This window comes from Manis pentadactyla, chromosome 14 (genome assembly GCF_030020395.1).
Source record: "Manis pentadactyla isolate mManPen7 chromosome 14, mManPen7.hap1, whole genome shotgun sequence".
Taxonomy (NCBI): Eukaryota; Metazoa; Chordata; class Mammalia; order Pholidota; family Manidae; genus Manis; species Manis pentadactyla.
Window position 1 is genome coordinate 74812372 of NC_080032.1, and position 20549 is coordinate 74832920.

Sequence of the window (20549 nt, forward strand, 5' to 3'; positions counted from 1 at the left end):
ACTCACTACTTGCCTTCTCTGTGTTGCACATCCCTCCCTATGCCCCCCCACATTATATATGCTAATCGTAAGGCCCCCTTTCTTTTTCCCTGCCCTTATCCCTCCCTTCCCACCCCTCCTGCCCAGTCCCTTTCCCTTTCGTAACCGTTAGTCCATTCTTGGGTTCTGTGAGTCTGCTGCTGTTTTGTTCCTTCAATTTTTCTTTGTTCTTATACTCCATATATGAGTGAAATCATTCGGTACTTGTCTTTCTCTGCCTGGCTTATTTCACTGAGCATAATACCCTCTAGCTCCATCCATGTTGTTGCAAATGGTAGGATCTGTTTTTTTCTTATGGCTGGGTAATATTCCATTGTGTATATGTACCACATCTTCTTTATCCATTCATCTACTGATGGACATTTAGGTTGCTTCCAATTCTTGGATATTGTAAATAGTGCTTCAATAAACATAGGTGCACCTGTCTTTTATAAACTGGAGTGCTGCATTCTTAGGGTAAATTCCTACAAGTGGAATTCCTGGGTCAAATGGTATTTCTATTTTGAGCATTTTGAGGAACCTCCATACTGCTTTCCACAATGGTTGAACTAATTTACATTCCCATCAGCAGTGTAGGAGGGTTCCCCTTTCTCCACAACCTCGCCAACATTTGTTGTTGTTTGTCTTTTGGATGGCAGCCATCCTTACTGGTGTGAGGTGATAGCTCATTGTGGTTTTAATTTGCATTTCTCTGATGACTAGCGATGTGGAGCATCTTTTCATGTGTCTGTTGGCCATCTGAATTTCTTCTTTGGAGAACTGTCTGTTCAGCTCCTCTGCACGTTTTTTAACTGGATTATTTGCTTTTTTTTGTTGAGGAGTGTGAGCGCTTTATAAATTTTGGATGTCAACCCTTTGTCGGATCTATCATTTATTAATATATTCTCCCATACTGTAGGATACCTTTTTTTTTATTGATGGTGTCCTTTGCTGTACAGAAGCTTTTCAGATTGATATAGTCCCATTTGTTCATTTTTGCTTTTGTTTCCCTTGCCCGAGGAGATATGTTCAAGAAGAGGTCACTCATATTTATGTCTAAGAGATTTTTGCCTATGTTTTTTTCTAAGAGTTTTATGGTTTCATGACTTACATTCAAGTCTTTGATCCATTTCGAATGTACTTTTGTGTATGGGGTTAGACAGTGATCCAGTTTCATTCTCTTACATATAGGTGTCCAGTTTTGCCAGCACCATCTGTTGAAGAGAATGTCATTTCCCCATTGTATGTCCATGGCCCCTTTATCGAATATTAGTTGACCATATATGTTTGGGTTAATGTTTGGAGTCTCTATTCTCTTCTATTGGTCTTTGGCTCTGTTCTTGTGCCACAGCATCAAATTGTCTTGATTACTGTGGCTTTGTAGTAGAGCTTGAAGTTGGGGAGTGAGATCTCTCCCATTTTATTCTTCCTTCTCAGGATTGCTTTAGCTATTCGGGGTCTTTGGTGTTTCCATATGAATTTTTGAACTATTTGTTCCAGTTCATTGAAGAATGTTGGTCAGTTGATAGGGATTGCATCAAATTTGTATATTGCTTTAGGCAGGATGGCCATTTTGATGATATTAATTCTTCCTAGCCAAGAACATGGGATGAGTTTCCATTTGTTAGTGTCCTCTTTAATTTCTCTTAAGAGTGTCTTATAATTTTCAGGATATAGAGCTTTCACTTCCTTGGTAAGGTTTACTCCTAAGTATTTTATTCTTTTTGATGCAATTGTGAATGGAATTGTTTTCCTGATTTCTCTTTCTATTAGTTGATTGTTAGTGTATAAGAAAGCCACAGATTTCTGTGTATTAATTCTGTATCCTACAACGTTGCTGTATTCTGATATCAGTTCTAGGAGTTTTGGAGTGGAGTCTTTAGGGTTTTTTATGTACAATATCATGTCATCAGCAAATAGTGACAGTTTAACTTTTTCTTTACCAATTTGGATTGGTTGTATTTCTTTGTTTTGTCTAAAGGCCATGGCTAGGACCTCCAGTACTATGTTGAATAACAGTGGGGAGAGTGGGCATCCCTATCTTGTTCCTGATGTCAGAGGAAAAGCTTTCAGCTTTTCACTGTTCAGTATGATGTTGGCTGTGGGTTTATCATAGATGGCCTTTATTATGTTAGGGTACCTGCCCTCTATTCCCATCTTGTTGAGAGTTTTTATCATGAATGGATGTTGAATTTTGCCAAATGCTTTTTCAGCATCTATGGAGATGATCATGTGGGTTTTGCCTTTCTTTTTGTTGATGTAGTGGATGATGTTGATGGATTTTCAGATGTTGTACCATCCTTGCATCCCTGGGATGAATACCACATGGTCATGGTATATGATCCTTTTGATGTATTTTTGAATTCGGTTTGCTAATATTTTGTTGAGCATTTGCATCTACGTTCATCAGGGATATTGGTCTGTAGTTTTCTTTTTTGGTGGTGTCTTTGCCTGGTTTTGGTATTAGGGTGATGTTGGCTTCATAGAATGAGTTTGGGAGTATTCCCTCCTCTTCTATCTTTTGGAAAACTTAAACGAGAGTGGGAATTATATCTTCTCTGTATGTCTGATAAAATTCCCAGGTAAATCCATCTGGCCCGGGGGTTTTATTCTTGGGTAGTTTTTTGATTACCGCTTCAATTTCTTTGCTGGTAATTGGTTTGTTTAGATTTTGTGTTTCTTCCTTGATCAGTCTTGGAAGGTTGTACTTTTCTAGGAAGTTGTTCATTTCTTCTTGGTTTTCTAGCTTCTTAGCATATAGGTTTTCATAGTAGTCTCTAATAATTCTTTGTATTTCTTTTGGGTCTGTCGTGATGTTTCCTTTCTTGTTTCTGATTCTGTTCATGTGTGTTGATTCTCTTTTTCTCTTAATAAGTCTGGCTAGAGGCTTACCTATTTTGTTTATTTTCTCAAAGAACCAGCTCTTAGTTTCATTGATTTTTTCTATTGTTTTATTCTTCTCAATTTTGTTTATTTCTTTTCTGATCTTTATTATGTCCCTGCTTCTGCTGACTTCAGGCCTCATTCGTTCTTCTTTTTCCAATTTTGGTAACTGTGACGTTTGACTGTTCATTTGGGTTTGTTCTTCCTTCTTTAAATATGCCTGGATTGTTATACACTTTCCTCTTAAGACTGCTTTCACTGCATCCCACAGAAGTTGGGCCTTGGTGTTGTTGTTGTCATTTATTCTCCATTTTAATTTGCTCATTGATCCATTGACTATTTACGAGCGTGTTGTTAAGCCTCCATGTGTTTGTGAGCCTTTTTGCTTTCTTTGTACAATTTATTTCTGGTTTTATACCTTTGTGGTCTGAAAAGTTGGTTGGTAGAATTTCAATGTTTTTGGAATTTACTGAGGCTCTTTTGTGGCCTAGTATGTGGTCTATTCTGGAGAATGTTCCATGTGCACTTGAGAAGAATGTGTATCCTGTTGCTTTTGGGTGTAGAGTTCTATAGATATCCATTATGTCCATCTGTTCTAGTGTGTTGTTCAGTGCCTTTGTGTCCTTACTTATTTTCTGTCTGGTGGTTCTGTCCTTTGGAGTGGTGTGCTGAAGTCTCCTAGAATGAATGCATTGCATTCAATTTCCTCCTTTAGCTCTGTTAGTATTTGTTTCACATATGCTGGTGCTCCTGTGTTGGGTGCATATATATTTAGAATGGTTATATCCTCTTGTTGGACTGACCCCTTTATCATTATGTAATGTCCTTCTTTATCTCTTGTTACTTTCTTTGTTTTGAAGTCTATTTTGTCTGATACTAGTACTGCAACTCCTGTGTTTTTTCTCCCTATTGTTTGCATGAAATATCTTTTTCCATCCCTTGACTTTTAGTCTGTGTATGTCTTTGGGTTTGAGGTGAGTCTCTTGTAAGCAGCATATAGATGGGTCTTTTTTTTTTTCCATTCAGTGATTCTATGTCTTTTTATTGGTGTGTTCAGTCCATTTACATTTAGGGTGATTACCGATAGGTATGTACTTATTGCCATTTCAGGCTTTACATTCATGGTTACCAAAGGTTCCAGGTTACTTTCACTATCTAAGAGTCTAACTTAACTCAGTATGCTGTTACAAACAGAATCTAAAGGTTCTTTTCTATTTCTCCTCCTTTTTCTTCCTCCTTCATTCTTTATATATTAGGTATCAAATTCTGTACTTTTTGTCTATCCCTTGATTGACTTTGGGGATAGTTAATTTAATTTTGCATTTGCTTTGTAATAACCTGTTCTACTTTCTTTACTGTGGTTTTATTACCTCTGGTGACAGCTATTCAACCTTAGGAGCACTTCCATCTATAGCAGTCCCTCCAAAATAAACTGTACAGTTGGTCTGTGGGAGGTAAATTCTCTCATCTTTTGCTTATCTGGTAATTGTTTAATTCCTCCTTCAAATTTAAATGATAATCTCGCCGGATAAAGTAATCTTGGTTCCAGGCTCTTCTGCTTCATGGCATTAAATACATCATGCCACTCCCTTCTGGCCTGTAAGGTTTCTGCTGAGAAGTCTGATGTTAACCTGATTGGCTTTCCTTTGTATATGATCTTTTTTCTCTCTCTGGATGCTTTTAACAGTCTATCCTTATCCTTGATCTTTCCCATTTTAATTACTATGTGCCTTGGTGTTGTCTTCCTTGGGTCCCTTGTGTAGGGGGATCTGTGGATCTCCATGGACTGAGAGACTATGTCCTTCCCTAGATTGGGGAAGTTTTCAGCAACTACCTCCTCAAAGACACTTTCTATCCCTTTCTCTCTCTCTTCTTCTTCTGGTATCCCTATAATGCAAATATTTTTCCGCTTGGATTGGCACACAGTTCTCTCAATATTCTTTCATTCTCAGAGATCCTTTTTTCTCTCTGTGCCTCAGCTTCTTTGTATTCCTCTTCTCTAGTTTCTATTTCATTTATTGTCTCCTCCACCGTATCCAACCTGCTTTTAATACCCTCCATCATGTTCTTTAATGATTGGATCTCTGACCTGAATTCATTCCTGAGGTCTTGGATGTCTTTCTGTACCTCCATTAGAATGTTGATGATTTTTATTTTGAACTCCCTTTCAGGAAGAGTCACGAGGTCCATGTCATTTAAATCTTTCTCGTGAGTTGTATTAACAATTTTACTCTGGACAAGGTTCCTTTGGTATTTCCTGTTTGTATATGGCGCCCTCTAGTGTCCAGAAGCTCTATTCTGGAGCTGCTCAGCCCCCCAATCAATGTTAGGCATTGCAGCAGAGCGGTACTAGTGCCTGGGGGGAAGAAAGAGCTGTTTCCCACTTCCCGGCTGCTGTGCCTGTCTCCACTGCCTGATCCAGTGGGCCAGTCACACACGCATAATCTTTTGTCCCAGAGCAGCCGGATATGGATCCCTGCTTTCCACAAGCAGCCGGAATCCCAGTCTCCCCAGGAATTCTGCCTGTATTAACTTTCCAACCCGGTAGTCATACGAGTCTCACAAAAGCATCATGAAATGTAGGTGTGTGCTCCCAGTGCAGATCTCCGGAGCTGGGTATTCAGCAGTCCCAACCCTTCCACTCCCTCCCTGCTCCATTTCTCTTCCTCCTGCCAGTGAGCTGGGGTGGGGGAAGGGCTCAGGTCCCGCAGAGCCACAGCTCTGGTACGTTACCCCGTTCACTGAGGTCTGCTCTTTTCTCCAGGTGAGTGCAGTCTGATGCCATCCTCTTTCCTGGTGCTCTCTCAGGATTAGTTGCACCAACTGTATTTTCTAATTATATCCAGTTTTAAGATGAAGCCTCTGTCTCTCCTCTCACACCACCATCTTTAATCCCTATCCCTTGATCTCTGTTTTTATTTGGTCATTGATCTATTGATTATTTAGGAGCATGCTGTTAAGCCTCCATTGTTTGTGGGCCTTTTTGTTTTCTTGGCATAATTTATTTCTAGTTTCATATCTTGTGGTCTGAGAAACTGGTGGTTATGATTTCAATCCTTCTGAATTTACTGATGCTCTTCTTGTGGCCTAGTATGTGATCTATTTTTGAAAATGTTGCATGTGCCCTTGAGAAGAATGTGTGTTCTGTTGCTTTTGGGGGGAGTGTTCTTTAGCTGTCTGTTAAGTCCATCTGTTCTAATTTTTTGTTAAGTGCCTCTGTCTCCTTATATAATTCTGTCTGGTTGATCTGTCCTTTGTAGTGAGTGGAGTGTTGAAGTCTCCTAAAATGAATGCATTGAATTCTATTTCCCCCTTTAATTCTGTTAGTATTTGCTTTATATATTTAGGTGGTACTATATTGAGTGCATAGATATTTATAATGGTTATGTCCTCTTGTTGGACTGACCCTTTGTCATCAGGCAATGCCATTGTTTCTTGTTTCTTTTTTTGTTTTGAAATTTATTTTGTCTGATACAAGGACTTCAACTCCTGCTTTTTTTCCCCCTATAATTTGCATGAAATATCTTTTTCCTTCTCTTCACTTTTAGTCTGCGTATGTCTTTGCATTTGAAGTGAGTCTCTTGTAGCTAGCATATAGATGGGTTGTTTTTATGCATTCTATAAGTCTATGTCTTTTGATTGGTGCATTTACTCCATTTACATTTAGGGTGGTAATCGATAGACATGTACTCATTGCCATTGCACACTTTAGATTCGTGGTTACCAAAGGCTCAAGAGCAGCTTCTTTACACTCTAACAGTCTAAGTTAATTCAGTTATTATGTTATTTCAAATACAATCTGAAGTGGTTTTTTTCCTCCTTATTCTTCCTCCTCCACTCTTTGCATATTAGGTGTCATATTCTGTACTCTTTGCATATCCCTTGACTGACTTTTTGGGTATTTAATTTTGCATTTGCTTAGCAATTAATTGGTTTACTTCCTTTACTGTAGTTTTATTCTCTGTGGTGAAAGCTAATTAGCCTTTGAGCATTTCCATCTATAGCAATACCTTTAAAATACACTGTAGAAATGGTTTGTGGGGGATAAATTCCCTCAACTTTTGCTTTCCTGGAAATTGTTTAATCCCTGCTTCAAATTTAAATGATCATCTTGCTGATTAGCTTGTTCTTGGTTGGAGGCTCTTCTGTTTCATTGCATTAAATATATCATGCCACTCCCTTCTGTCCTGTAAAGTTTCTGCTGAGAAGTCTGATGATAGTCTGAAGGGCTCTCCTTTGTATGTGATCTTTTTCCTCTCTCTGGCTGCTTTTAGTCCTCTCTCCTTGTCCTTGAATTTTGCCATCTTAATTATAATTTGTCTTGGTGTTGTCTTCCTAGGGTTCCTTATGTTGGAAGATATCTAAACTTCCATGACCTTAGAGACTATATCCTTCCCCAGATTGAGGAATTTTTCAGCAAATGTTTCCTCAAGACTTTCTATCCCTTTTTCTCTCTTTTTCTATTGGTACCCCTATTAGGCAAAATTGTTCCATTTGGATTGATCACACAGTTCTCTTATTATTCTTTCATTCCTAGAGATCCCTTTTCTCTCTGTGCTTCTTTATTGTCCTGTTCTCACTTCTATTTCATTTACCATCTCCTTTATCTAATCTACTTTTAAATCCCTCCTTTTAAAATCCTCCTTAAATCTCTACTTTTAAAACATACATAAATTGTATGTTTCATTTCAGATACTGTAGTTTTCAAAATTTCTATCTTTTTCTTGAAGTCCTCTCTGAGATCTTGAATATTTTTCTCTTGCTCCATGAGCATGTTTATGATTTTTATTTTGAAATTTTTATCAAGAAGATTGATCATTTCAATTTCACTTAGCTCCCTTTCTGGTATCTGTTGCATTCTTGTTTGTACAAAATTTTTTGTCTTTCCACATTTCTATTGATTCCTATGGAAAAATAATTTTGTGTAGGTAGTGCTCTCTAGTGTCCAAAAGCTCTACTCTCTGGATCCGCCCAGCATCTGGAGCATGGTGGGGATCACAGGCACACGGGGCCAGGGTCTGCCAGGAGGAAAAAGCTCTTTCCTCCTCCCTGGCTGCAGTGCCGACATCCACTGCCAGGTCCAGTGTGCTGAGCACATGTGGAGGAGCCTCTGCATTGCACTCCTATAGCTGCCATAGGTGGGGCCACCCTCTGGCTGGTCTGGCGTGATGGTGGGGGCAGCAGGTGTGCTGACCAGAGTCTTCCAGGAGGAAGAAACAGCAGGTTGTATATAGCAGTGGGGGTCCTTGGGGCTGCATTGCCAGTCAGGAAGATGGAGCATGTGAAGCTCCTGAACGTTCCCAATTTGCTGGGCTGACTGGGCCAGGATGATTTGTCCTTTCTCCTGAGCAAGAAAGCTCTGTGTAATCTTTGCCCCTTTTGCACCCCTCTCACTGTTGGGAAGTCTTTCAAAGTGCCTGCCTCTCTTCTGTCCCAGAGTGGGTACCTGTTCTCATGTGGCTGGAATCTCAGTCTCTACAAGTATTCTGCCTGTCTTTGCTTTCCAACTACACTAATCTCCAAAGCACCATGTAATGTGGGTTCATGCTCCTGAAGTAGATCTCCAGGGCTGGGTGTTTAGCAGTCCTGGACTTCTACTCTCTCCCCACTCCATTTCTCTTCCTCCTGCCCGTGAGCTGGGGTGGAGAGAAGACTTATTCCGCCTGATTATGGCTTTTATATTTTACCTTTTCCGTGAGGTCTTCTCTTTTCCCCAGATGTAGGCAGCCTGTTCTGCAGTCTTCACTTCACTCTTTCAGGATTAGCTGTATTTGCTATATTTTCATGTTATATATGGTTTTTGGAAGATCTTTCTGCTTCACTTCTTACACGCCACCCCAAGAAGAAGCATTTTTAAAAGACTGGAATAATAGTCATGAAAGTCTAAACCAATTCTTGATTCAAGTTTTTCCCTGAGACCAAGTATATGCTCTTTGTTAAAGTAACTGGAACTGGAAATTACAGACAATTACTTATAGACTTGGTTTATTCCAGAAATAAGACACAAAATAGTAATCAACAGACCTTTCACCCTACATCAAAGGCTTTATTTATTCTAATATCAAGACTTTGTCCTTTGAGAGGCTATTTAGATATTTTTAGTTTAAAAATAAAATCTTTTAAGAAACCTATGTTTTTAATAATTCCCATCCCTAACTCTTTTGATCTTCTATTTCTCTTGATTTCTTAAGTGATAAAAGTATCTGCAACTAAAATTTGAAATTTCTACTTTGGCAAAAGAACTTAACTGAAGTCATATTAGGCTTTAAGTTTTATTTGAGAGTAAGATATAAACAGTGGTTATAAATTGAGGCTACAGTGGAAATTATTCATTTTATTAAAAAGAATGTTTTATTTAAAAAACAGGTAACCACTGGAAGATTAAGAGTATATTTCTGTCTCACAAGCATCTAAAGATAAATAGAGAAAGGAATGACTCCAAGAAGACTCAACCAGTCCCAATAAATGAATGAAAGTAATTAAAAAATTTTTTTAATATATGTGGTTAATATAAGCCTATAATAACAGCAGAAGTCATTTCTATGAGTGGAACAGTTTAAATGTTTTGATTAAATGGCAAAGTCTCAAAATGAGTTCAAAGAAATTTAGCTATAAGCTACAGATAGAGCTAAAATTAAATCATCTCATTCTTAACAAAAATCTATGTGTACTTGGCTATACAAAAAAGTGTGATCAACTCTTAATTGTTACTCTGGAAAAAGGAAAAGAGGGGACTTGTTCTTATCTTTGTTTTGAATAGTTTAGAACAATTCAAATGTTTTCAATGAGAATATATTTCTACAATGTAACTTCAAAAAAAGAGAGAGAGAGAAAAATTATAGAGGAAAATAGATCCTTCCAAAATGTGATAATTACCCAGATTTCACTATACACACACACACACACACACACACACACACACACACACACACACACACACACAGTGGGGAAAGATGGAAAAAACTAGAACTAGGACCTGCTTTTGGGAAGAGGTAGAAATGGCAGATATAGCAGATAAAATAGAGGCTGTTCAGTAAAATTTGAATTTCAAAACAACTCATTTTTTTACTATAAATATGAAATATTACATGAGATACTACACTAAAACATTTTATTCATTGTTACCTGAAATCCATATTTACTGCACATCTTCTATTTTATCTGGCATCCCTAGTAAGGGGTATACAAACAAGTGGGTGAAATAAAGACAGTTCAAGAAAGCAGAAACCCTATCTGAGGCTGAATTCACTGTACTGGGGACAGGGTCCAGACTTTAACACACTGAGGAAAGGAAGCTTTGAGAGCAATGTGGGTCACCAACTCTTAACATGGTGCCCAGAATAGGCACAGGAAAACAGTACTCTAAATGTGGAAAGAGGAGCTGTGTTTGAGGGAAGCGAAAAGAGAGGAACTTTATACATGACTGAACATGAGAATGGCCCTTGGAGCAGAATTTGAGTGATAAGGAAGGCAGGAATAAATGCTTCCAGGGACTCAGGGGACACACAGGCCATGCTTTATGTCCAGATTACCAGTAGAAATAACTCAAGGAACAATATCAGAGTGTTATGGATAGCACTGGACAGGAATCTAGGTTAAACTAACAGGAGGAATGGGAATAGGGTATAGAATGTTGTGATTACTCACATTTTGGTAAATGGGTAGGTTTTGGGTTTTATTTTAAAATAGCAGTTGTCAGAATAAGAACATTTGCAGAGTATTTAGTAGATACTTAATATTAGCAATGGTTTATTTGTCTGACATTGCTGGAAATAGGTGTACCCAAATATTTAGTGAATTTTCTAGGTAAATGAATAGAACCATCTTAAGGGCCCCAAATTTTTAATTTAAAAGAAAATGAATGAGGTTGTATTTAAAACAGTATGTTGTAAATCAGTAATCTATTGTCCCTATTTAATTTTTTTGAGCAAATATAGAAAAGAGACAGAGGGGAAGGAAGGAAGGAAGGAAGGAAGGGAGGGATGAAGGGCAGGAGGGATGGGAGGGGGAGAAAAGAAAGGAAGAAAATATAATTAATGACATTAGAAATTTCTGAAATATGTGGGCATCTTTTTAATCTGTTTGTCAACCCTCTGATGTAGACATTAATATCTCAACTCTAAAAAGGAAAATATTGAGTTTCAGATAGTTTAATTGGCCTGCCTAAGGTTATGAAGCTAGTAAATCTGTCTCTAAAGCCCATGACATTTCCACCTCAGCACTCTGCTTCCTTGATACAGTGGTCCCCACACACATTTTGTAACATAAATTAGATCTCCCAAAAGCGTATCATCCTCAGCTTTGAGATGGCCAGATAAAATTAACTTTGAATGTGTAAAATATTCTTTATTATAACTTACTATGTACATTTAAAGGTATCTAATCATTTTCTAACAATGTATTTGAAGATAATTGTAATATCTTGTCACTTAAAAATGAATATAATGAAGGTAACCCATCAAGGATGTATATAAAACTTACCAGACTACATTCCAAAAATAAAAGGAAATGAAGTCAGAGAGGAAAACATACACTTAAGGATATTATGAGAGGAAATGATTGTGTTCATTTTTTTTTCCTTCAGTGATCAACCTTTGGGGAGCCACAAAATATTTCAGAAATATAAATCGGTTATTCAGCTTAAGCTGCATAATAATGGAGATGTTCCAGGGAAGTTATCTCGAAAGGTAAGACTTTCTTAGTGGTTTCAATTTGCAAACTGATCATTTTAAGGACAATATTCTCATCTTCATTGAATGTTGCTAATTTGAAATTACATAGCTTAATGAATACATGTTCCTTTGAGCATATATATTTATTGAAATGTAATGAAGTAGTCAAATACATATTGAGTATATTATTGAAACATAATGAAATATTTATCTAAATGACTGTTAATTTGGACTAAAGCACTTATATGAACACATTAGTGCAACCTCAGTATAATAACTAATCAATTGGTCTCTTGGAAAAATCGTTTATGAGAAACTTATTTAGGTTACCGTATTCATACTATCCATGAATCCACTAAGTGAATGGAATAGAAAATATGAAGAGAAAACCATTACACAATCTTGTCCTATTTGAAGACTGTTTATGTCTATGTCAACAGAGTCCAAATCAGGACAGATTAATATTCACTTTATATATATAATAAAAACACCTAGAAAGGGATTACTACGCTCTAATCACAATTTCATGCTGCTAGACATAAACATTAGTCCCTGCATGATGTCTTCAGTTACTTCAAACCCAAACTGCACAGTAGAGATGAATGTTGATATTTTTGCAGTTTTTATCTATAGAATCTTCCAATTACTTACTTTAAGCAAAAATCCCATCACCCTATGATTTACATCAGATAACAGATTTCCAGTGCATTTCTTTTTTTCCCTAGTAGGAGGTGTTTCATCAAAAAAAAGGGTCAGGTGGTACATTAGGTTGCAGTATATCTATGTGGAGTATAATGTTTTGAGGCCAAGAGACAGTTGTTTAGAAATATCTTTTGGAACTGGTGCCCAGCTCAGACAGTGTTGACAGCTCCAGGGCTATGCGTCTGAAATCCTACAAAGAAACATTATATAGTACAACTAACACCTTCAATATAAATAAACTTAAACATTTTCAAATTGTCCTCAGTGTTGATGAAAAAGATGTAATCATCATGTTTCTTTCAACACAGTGAAATAACAGAAAATGTATTATTCTAATTTCTATTATTGTTGAGAAGTTGCAAATGGTTAAAAAGAATAACATCTCATTGGTAGTAATTCACAAACCACTAACAGTTCAGTTCATGTAAATTAAAGTTTCTACTTAAATTTTTGTGATTTCACTATTCTGATATAATATATACTTGAGAGTGCATTTTATGTCTGGGACTTTAACATGTCCATTACACTTAATCTTCCCCAATTCTATGTGGGAAATACTATTAAAAATAGGGATACTGAATCGTATGGAGCTCCATGACTTTGTCCAGATCATACTCCTGGAATGCGTAAACAGTGGCTTCGATTTGAACCCGATCAATGAGTCTCCACAGCCTATGCCCCACGCTACTAGTTCATATGATATATACGCTTAGAATTTATGGACTATACTCAAAAGGTTTAGATGTGAGTTTCAGAACAATTGGTCAGAATTCCAATCTTATATGTATATTTTTTGTTTTGTTTGTTTTCCACATACACCAAAGTCTGGGTCATGATGGGTAGTCAATGATAATTAAACATAGTCAATATATGCTAGTTGCCTGGCAATGTTATCCACGCTTTACATGTATTAATGAACAATAGTTAAAAAGTAAAAAAAGTGATACTATTATTTTCCTTTCTTATATAAATAAAAATACTGAAAATTTGAAACATGCATTGAATGGCACAGTCTCACAGCTAGTAAACAAGGGAGAAAGTAGTTCAACAAAGCTCGTCCTGTCTTAGAGCTCTCTTACCATAACGCCAGCCAAAGTAGTACCTTTGGTTTGTCATCATCGCCATTATCATATTCAGGGACAAGCATATAGGCATTCTGGGTGTAAAGTATAGAGTTGCCACTAGAAATGTCTGGTTTTCAATATGTCATTTGGATCACAGCATGGATTGAGTTACGTGGTTCATTTTTTAAACTTCATGGCTCAATTCATGAACCTTTACTTCCTACAATGAATATCACCAATTCTTGGCTAATTCAACAACTTATAGGTAAAGATTATAAATGCCTTTTCACATTCACAACCTTTCCTAGCACTGACACTTGTTATTTTAAAACTGGTAATATGCTCCATGGCATAGATGTTTGTGTATTCGCCACTTACTCAACAAATATTTAATATGTAACTGCTGTGTAGTAGGCCCAATACTAAGGAGCAGTTAGAGTAGTGAACAAAATCACCAAGATCTCGGCCCTGAAAGTGCTCAGTGTCCAGGGAATTCAACTAGCTCTAACTCTCATTAAAGGGGAGTGGTGGCCTCCACACAGAGTGTGAGAAAGGCATTCCATGTTCCCATCTCCCCAAATCCTGGCATTTCCATGAAATCTTTAGCATCACACTCCAAAAGAGAAGACATTATATTTTATTTTTAAAAAAATACATAAAATCTAATAACAATTAATTCAACATTTATTGAATACTTTTTATATGACATATATAGTACTTGACTTTAAGAATCTCTTAACAGTGAACAGTTTAGTGAACCTACTTAAAATTCAACATTATGTCTTAGAAAACATATATGTGTATATTGATATTCAGCTGTTCATTGAATAAATCATAATTGCGCACTTACTATGTGCCCAAAACTATTCTAAACACTGGAGATGTGGAGACAAATGACATCTCAGTACTAGTTCTAGAATGTAGTGTCTACATCCTAGTAAAGGAGATAGACAATAAACAAATATGCATGAAAACAGTCTGACAGATATATGTGCTTTGAAATAAAAGACAACTTTGCTTTTAGAATTCAGAGTATGAGCTCCTGATGCAGATGAATGTGACAGGCTAGTGGTGGTGATAAGTTTTATGTGTAAGCCCTAAAATGTACAGGTCTAGCCCTGACCATAAGAAATGAGGAGTGTTACATTTAATAATTTGGCATCTTGTTTAAAAGCAGAGATTCTGAATTCATATTGCAAAATTCAAATGTCTGTTGGACAAATTACTAAATTCTCTGCACCTTAGTTGTCTAAAAAATGTGAATGATAATACTACTTACCTAATATGGCTATATAAAAACTCAATTGAGAGAGATAAATGAAAAGTTTAAATCAGGACTATGTATTAGTTATTGAAATCATAAAGTCAGGGTGTTTGACTCTATGATATTTCAGTCTTTTACTATTAAAACTCTGTGTGATAAGGAGATAATGAATGTTCTCTCTTGACTCTACTGTTTAAAGTGGTGTCAAAATTCTGTCATTTTCATAATTGTAGCTTCAAGAAAAATATTTATAAACGATTATATTATCTTTCTAGTAGAACATTAAATTGACTTAATAATATTCTCTTTATATAATACAAGGAATATAATGATTATATCATTCTATTAAGTTTAGCGACACCATTACATTCCACTAGATAATTTAGAATTTTCTAATTATCCAATTTCTAATTTCTAAAAAATTAGAAAATAATTTTCTCATTTCTAAAAAAGGCACTGCAAGCCTTGAATTACCTCAGACATCTTTCTTATTTTAAACTTGGTTTTGTTATACTGAAATATGGCAATTTAATTCTTGTTTCATAAGATTATTCATAAAGCAGGTTGGCAGTCTTCAGAAATCATTTAAGTTTTCAAAAATTTTAAATCCCCACCTTGATTAAATGTGATGTGAATGACTGAGTCTTTTGAGAAAATTTATTCTCTCCCTCACAAAGTTGATCAAAAGTATTGCCAACATTGTAGATATTATAAAAACATGATTTCTTTGTAGCTTAAGGAAACATTCACAGAAAATTTACAGCAATAAATACTTTACAAAAAAGAACAAAACGTCTTAACATTTTCCTTAAGACGAAGGTATGGCCTTTAGCTTTGGAGAAAAGTAAAGTGTATGATATAGTCCATGGATAATTGCCCAAACTTTCCTCCAGCCTTTTGAGGTCCTTTAAATTGTTTTTCCTTGTGACAATATGACAAAGGCCTATTTTTCACCCCAAAGCTTCTCTGCAGGCCAAGTAAAGTTATTTTAAAATGAGTATGATTATACCATACAGAAAGATGCAAATAAGTCACATGATTTATGTGCTTGCTTTGGTTCTAACTTCTGAAAGAAGGCAAATGCCAAATATTACAGTTCCAATCTTAATATCTCCTTTTTAGCTCTGGATTAACACTTTTAATTTTCCCTTCTCTTTTACTGCCCTTTCCATGTCTAAAGTTCAGCATTCTGTTGCTGAAACGTTGTCTTACCACCATTACACTTTCAGATTTAATCACCCCAGTGACTCTAGATAAAATTTCCTAGAAAGAAGGTCTCCTGTTTTCAAGATCCTTAGCATTTGTATAAAGTTTTTCTTTTCAATTAGCATGCACTCAAAGCACTGTGTTGGATTGATGACCTTATCTCTCCATGTGACTTAGCTTCCTCCTCATGTAACAAACAACCCGGTATAAAATTAATTCACCTTTGTCCTTGGGCCATGTAAAGGTTTTACTTATGGTTTTCCATCAAAAACTCTAAGAGGCAGTTGTAAAAATAGATTGTGTGTGTATTGACATACAAGAAGATTATATGCACTCCAGGTATTAAAGGCTCACTCAACTCTTATCACCACCATGTGAAAAAAACTGTGCAGTTATGATGGTGCATACGGCATTTTCCTTTGCAGATTTGAAGAGGAACTTAGGATTTGCAGGAAAACTAATGAAGCAGTTAATGTGTGAGTGAATGAGTGAGCGTGCGCGCGCGCGCACCTGCGCATATAGACCAGAGGTCTGATATTTTACGAGTAGTTTCCACTCATCTTGAGAGAAAACACAATGCCACCTGGTAACTCCTGGAATGTATACCTATCAGTAGTTGTTATTTATTAGCACAATTTAATGTTCACAAAATGTAAAGTTCCCTCATGCTGATGTTTTGGCAGGAAGATGTGGTAAAGCTGAAAAATAGAGTTCATTCTGTGTGTGCCAACTCTACAGGCAAGCTGTCAAGTCTTATATTGCCATGGCATCCGTGCACTAAATGTAAAAAGAACCGTGCATGTATGTGGGAGAACTGGTGTCTGAAAAGCTGCTTCCTGCTAGGAAAAGTTAATATTTGACTTTGGTGATGCCAGGATATTTTTCAGCAATTCTTGAGGTTTATTTTTAACCTAAGCTCAGCTTTCTGTTTCACTTTTGAAAAGAATGCTTATATAGTTAAGAAGACTCTTATAAGGTCTTTAAAACAAAGTATTAAAATGATGAATTAGTTTTATCAAAAGAGGTGAATAAAATGACAGCAGGAAGTTACAGACCTATTTTTATCTGGTACTCATTCCTATTCACCCTATAAATATTAATATATTCTGCTGTCTACAGCATGAAGATGACCACAGTCAGTTTTATCTGAACCAACTTCTAGAATTTATGCACATTTGGAAAGTATCCAGGTAAGATATTTTATTTCTGTTCCAAGTCTACTTTCTGAGTTCTCAAGTGCCAAATCACAATATTTTTCAGTTGATTGTAAAAACTGTCCTTTACTAGTACTGCAGAAGTGATTGTACTTTTTATAGGTATCTCCCTTTGAAAGATTCTGTTAATAATGATCTATTCTTCACAGCTATTCAGATACATTCGAAGAGCTGCTAACACCTTCAAAAACAATCTAACATTCATTTAAAAATATCTCTACTACCAATTACATTTTCAAGGATTTTTTTCTCATTCATTCTGTGAATTTGAGTGTGCATGTGTCACTAAGCCCTTTGTATAACTGAATTTCCATACTTTGAAAGTCATCACCTCCTACTTTTACATTCTTTTCTGGAGCTCCCTGAAAGTAATTGTTGTATCATAAGCAGAGGAGTGTGTATTTAAATTGGAAAACTCAAGTGACAGCAAATGAACATATCCTAAATGATTCTGAAATCTAAACGTATGTGCATATTATCTGAAAGAATTAGACCTATCAGGAAGCTAACCTAGGAGACAATATCAGTGATGCAGTATGGGTTTATCTGAAATTAAAGTTGTTCTGAGCTGAATGAGCATAAAAAATGGGGTGTGGGATATACATATCATAAATGTCTAAAGCAAAGCCTGATATAAAAATGTAAGGTGCGTTAAAATTGTTTTTAACGACTATAGTTATCACTTCGTGAAGTTATTACACATTTTTCATACATTATCCCTGCTAATTCTCCCTACAACTCTGGAACAATACATATCTTACTCCAAAATCAAGGAAACGGAAGTTCTGGAAGGTCATAAATAACTTGCCTAAGGCTACTCAGTTCATTAGTTGCAGGAATGAAATCAGGTCTATCTGAAATTTGCAAAGGCCATATTTTTTATTAAATGATTGTGTCTTTCCAGGTGTACTTTTTCTGCAAAAATATTTAGTCATATACCATAAAGTCATAGAATGTGTAGCACTAGAAAAAACTTAACCTAATCCAAATTTTCATTTTATAGCTAATTACATAGATCAGGTGTAAGTTCCCATTGAAATGCTTATTAGCAAAGGCTGTAGTTTCCTTGTTCCCAAATAAATTGATTTAAAAAAAAAAACTGTAAAGAGAGGCACCAAATATGAGAAGTTCTTTGAAATGGGGGAAGTCCCTGTTAGATAAAGAACTGTTTTGAGCTGGTTAGCTGGAGGACTATGACTTGTAGGTGGCTGTACCTGGGGTACAGAAACACAGTGTTGGCCATAATAAAATGGTTAGAGCAAAGCAATTTTTCTTCTGTTCCTGTCTCACCCCGCCATTGCCCACCCCCTCACAAAAGTCTAGCAGCCTTGACACTGCGCAGGACAGGGTCGACAGGGTAAATTGGGGCAAAGCCGAAGCTCTGCTTCAGTAGTACAAGGAACCTGGCAGGGACAGACTAGCCTCAGAACCTAACTCTCCACCCACTCCTTCCAGGCCTAGGGCAGTGGGCTACAACCTGGGGGGACCTCAACTCCCAGTGCTGCTTCAGCTCTGCTAAGGAAACTAAAACACAGAGAAGTCCAAAAATTTGCAACCATTCTACATGTATGTAACGCCACAGTCATAACTAAAACCAGGTGTCTAACCCTGACTCACTGCTTCTTCCACTTGGACCGTCGGCTGCCCGACCCTCGCCTTTCTCAAACGTTATCTAGCGCAGGAACATTTTCAGCCTCCTAAAGGCCACTGCAGACTTCATTTTCTATTTTTCTTCCCAGGTTTATTGAGATATAACTGCCGTAAAACATTGTGTAAGTTTAAGCTGTACAATATGATGATCTGATACACACATATATTGAGGAACATTAACTACAATAAGGTTAGTTAACACACCCTCTGCTCACATAATTAGTTGTTATGGTGAGAACATTAAAGCTCCACTTCCGTAGCAACTTTCAAGTATACAGCATAGCACTGTTAACTACCATCACTGTGCTGTACCTTAGATTCCAGGAGTTTATTTAATAACTGAAAATTTGTACTCTCTGCCCAGAGTCTCCCTGTTTTCTTCCATTCCTCAGTCCCTGGCACCCAGCAGTCTGTTCTCTGTTTCTATGAGTTCAATGTTTCCATAGTCGCTTTTTATTGGTCTATTTAGATTTTCTATTTCTTCCAGATTCCGTGTTGGGAGGTTGTTATTTCCAGGAATTTACCCATTTGTCCATTTTTTTAGCATATAATAGTCTTTTCATCCTTCTTGTCTTTTAACAGTTTTTGACTTAAAGTTTATGTGATGTAAGTACAGCTATCTCGCCTCTTTGTGGTTTCCATGTGTAGTACTTTTTTTCTATTACTTCACCTTGAACTTCTGTGTGTCCTAGAATCTAAAGTGAGTCTCTTACAGGCTGTATACGGTTGGGTCGTTTTGGTTTTTGTATTGTTTTGCTGAGATCATTAAATTGGTTTTCTGTGTTCTACTGTAATTTTCCATGCATCTTTAAAATAATTATGTTGAATTTTATTGAGCAATTCACATATCTCCATTTATTTGGGGTCAGTTGCTATAAGTATGGCATGGTCCTTTGGTAGTGTAATTTAATTTCCTACTTTGCGATCCCTGAAGCCTTGCATAGGTGTATGTGCACAGGGAGAAGCAGTCACTTCCTCCAGACTTTATGGGATGATTTCCATACAGAAATATATTCACCAGCAAGTGGGAGCACACTGGAGCATGCTGTGACCCTGGGTCTAGTGATGCAATGTACCAAGTGCAGGGTCAAGTGGCAGATCCCAGTTTGGGAGATGTGATATTTCTTCAACACAGCATCAACGATGTGGTCCTTTAGCAAGTGCTATGACAGCTCTGCAGTGGTGACAAGGGCTGTTGGTGCCTCCACATCCTTCAGCTAGGGACCAGTGCAGGCAGTGGTTGTTTGCCAGAGCTGGTGCTATGCTATGCACACACACACAGCTGTGGCGGAAGGTTCTTATGTAGTGTCAGGGGGTGGTTGCAGACAAATATATAGTGGTGGGGAGGACAGGGCCAGCAGCAAAGTTCGCTAGTCTCTGGGTGGGGTGTGATTAACACCGGTCCTTTGTGCAGTGTTCCAAAGGTCTGGGGAAGCTGGTTGCTCACCTCTTTCCCCTTCCAGGCAAGGGATCTCTAGCTGGGGATTTCCCTCTTGGTGCTGATCAGTGCAGGCCTGGAAGATGGCATGATGCAAGCAAAATGAAGCTCTTCTCCCTTCCTTTTTTGTGTGTTATTCTCAGTTTCTTTGTTCCACTGTATTACTGAAGTTTCTTAGGTGGATTCTTAAGCTCTCCTAGATCTGTTTTTGTTCCTGGATAGCTTTCTAACTGTTGATTTTTGTAGGGAGATGGAGGCAAAGATCTCTTCTTTTGCCAACTTGGTGACCCCCAGGACTTTGTTTTCTGTAGAATAATGCTACTCTGCCTGCTCTCCTCAGACAACTCTATGGAGTTGATTTGAATTAATGATTTTAATCATTGAAAGACTGAGAACTCGATGGAGGGAGCTTTGATTTCTATATTCCTGTTTCCTGAC

General features: G+C 37.0%; 1 protein-coding gene across 8 annotated transcripts in view; it reads left to right on the forward strand.

Moving 5' to 3' along the window:
- The window catches only part of PIK3C2G (phosphatidylinositol-4-phosphate 3-kinase catalytic subunit type 2 gamma), a 378973-nt gene that overhangs the window by 66191 nt on the left and 292233 nt on the right, over positions 1–20549 (forward strand). For all 8 annotated transcript variants that reach the window (XR_008993799.1, XM_057492030.1, XM_057492029.1 and 5 more), the window contains 2 exons: positions 11486–11588; positions 16929–16999. Coding sequence is in view for 7 of the 8 variants with exons in the window: in XM_057492030.1 (XP_057348013.1) it covers positions 11486–11588; positions 16929–16999 (174 nt within the window). In the remaining variant the exon portion in view is untranslated. The remainder of the gene's footprint in view (positions 1–11485; positions 11589–16928; positions 17000–20549) is intronic.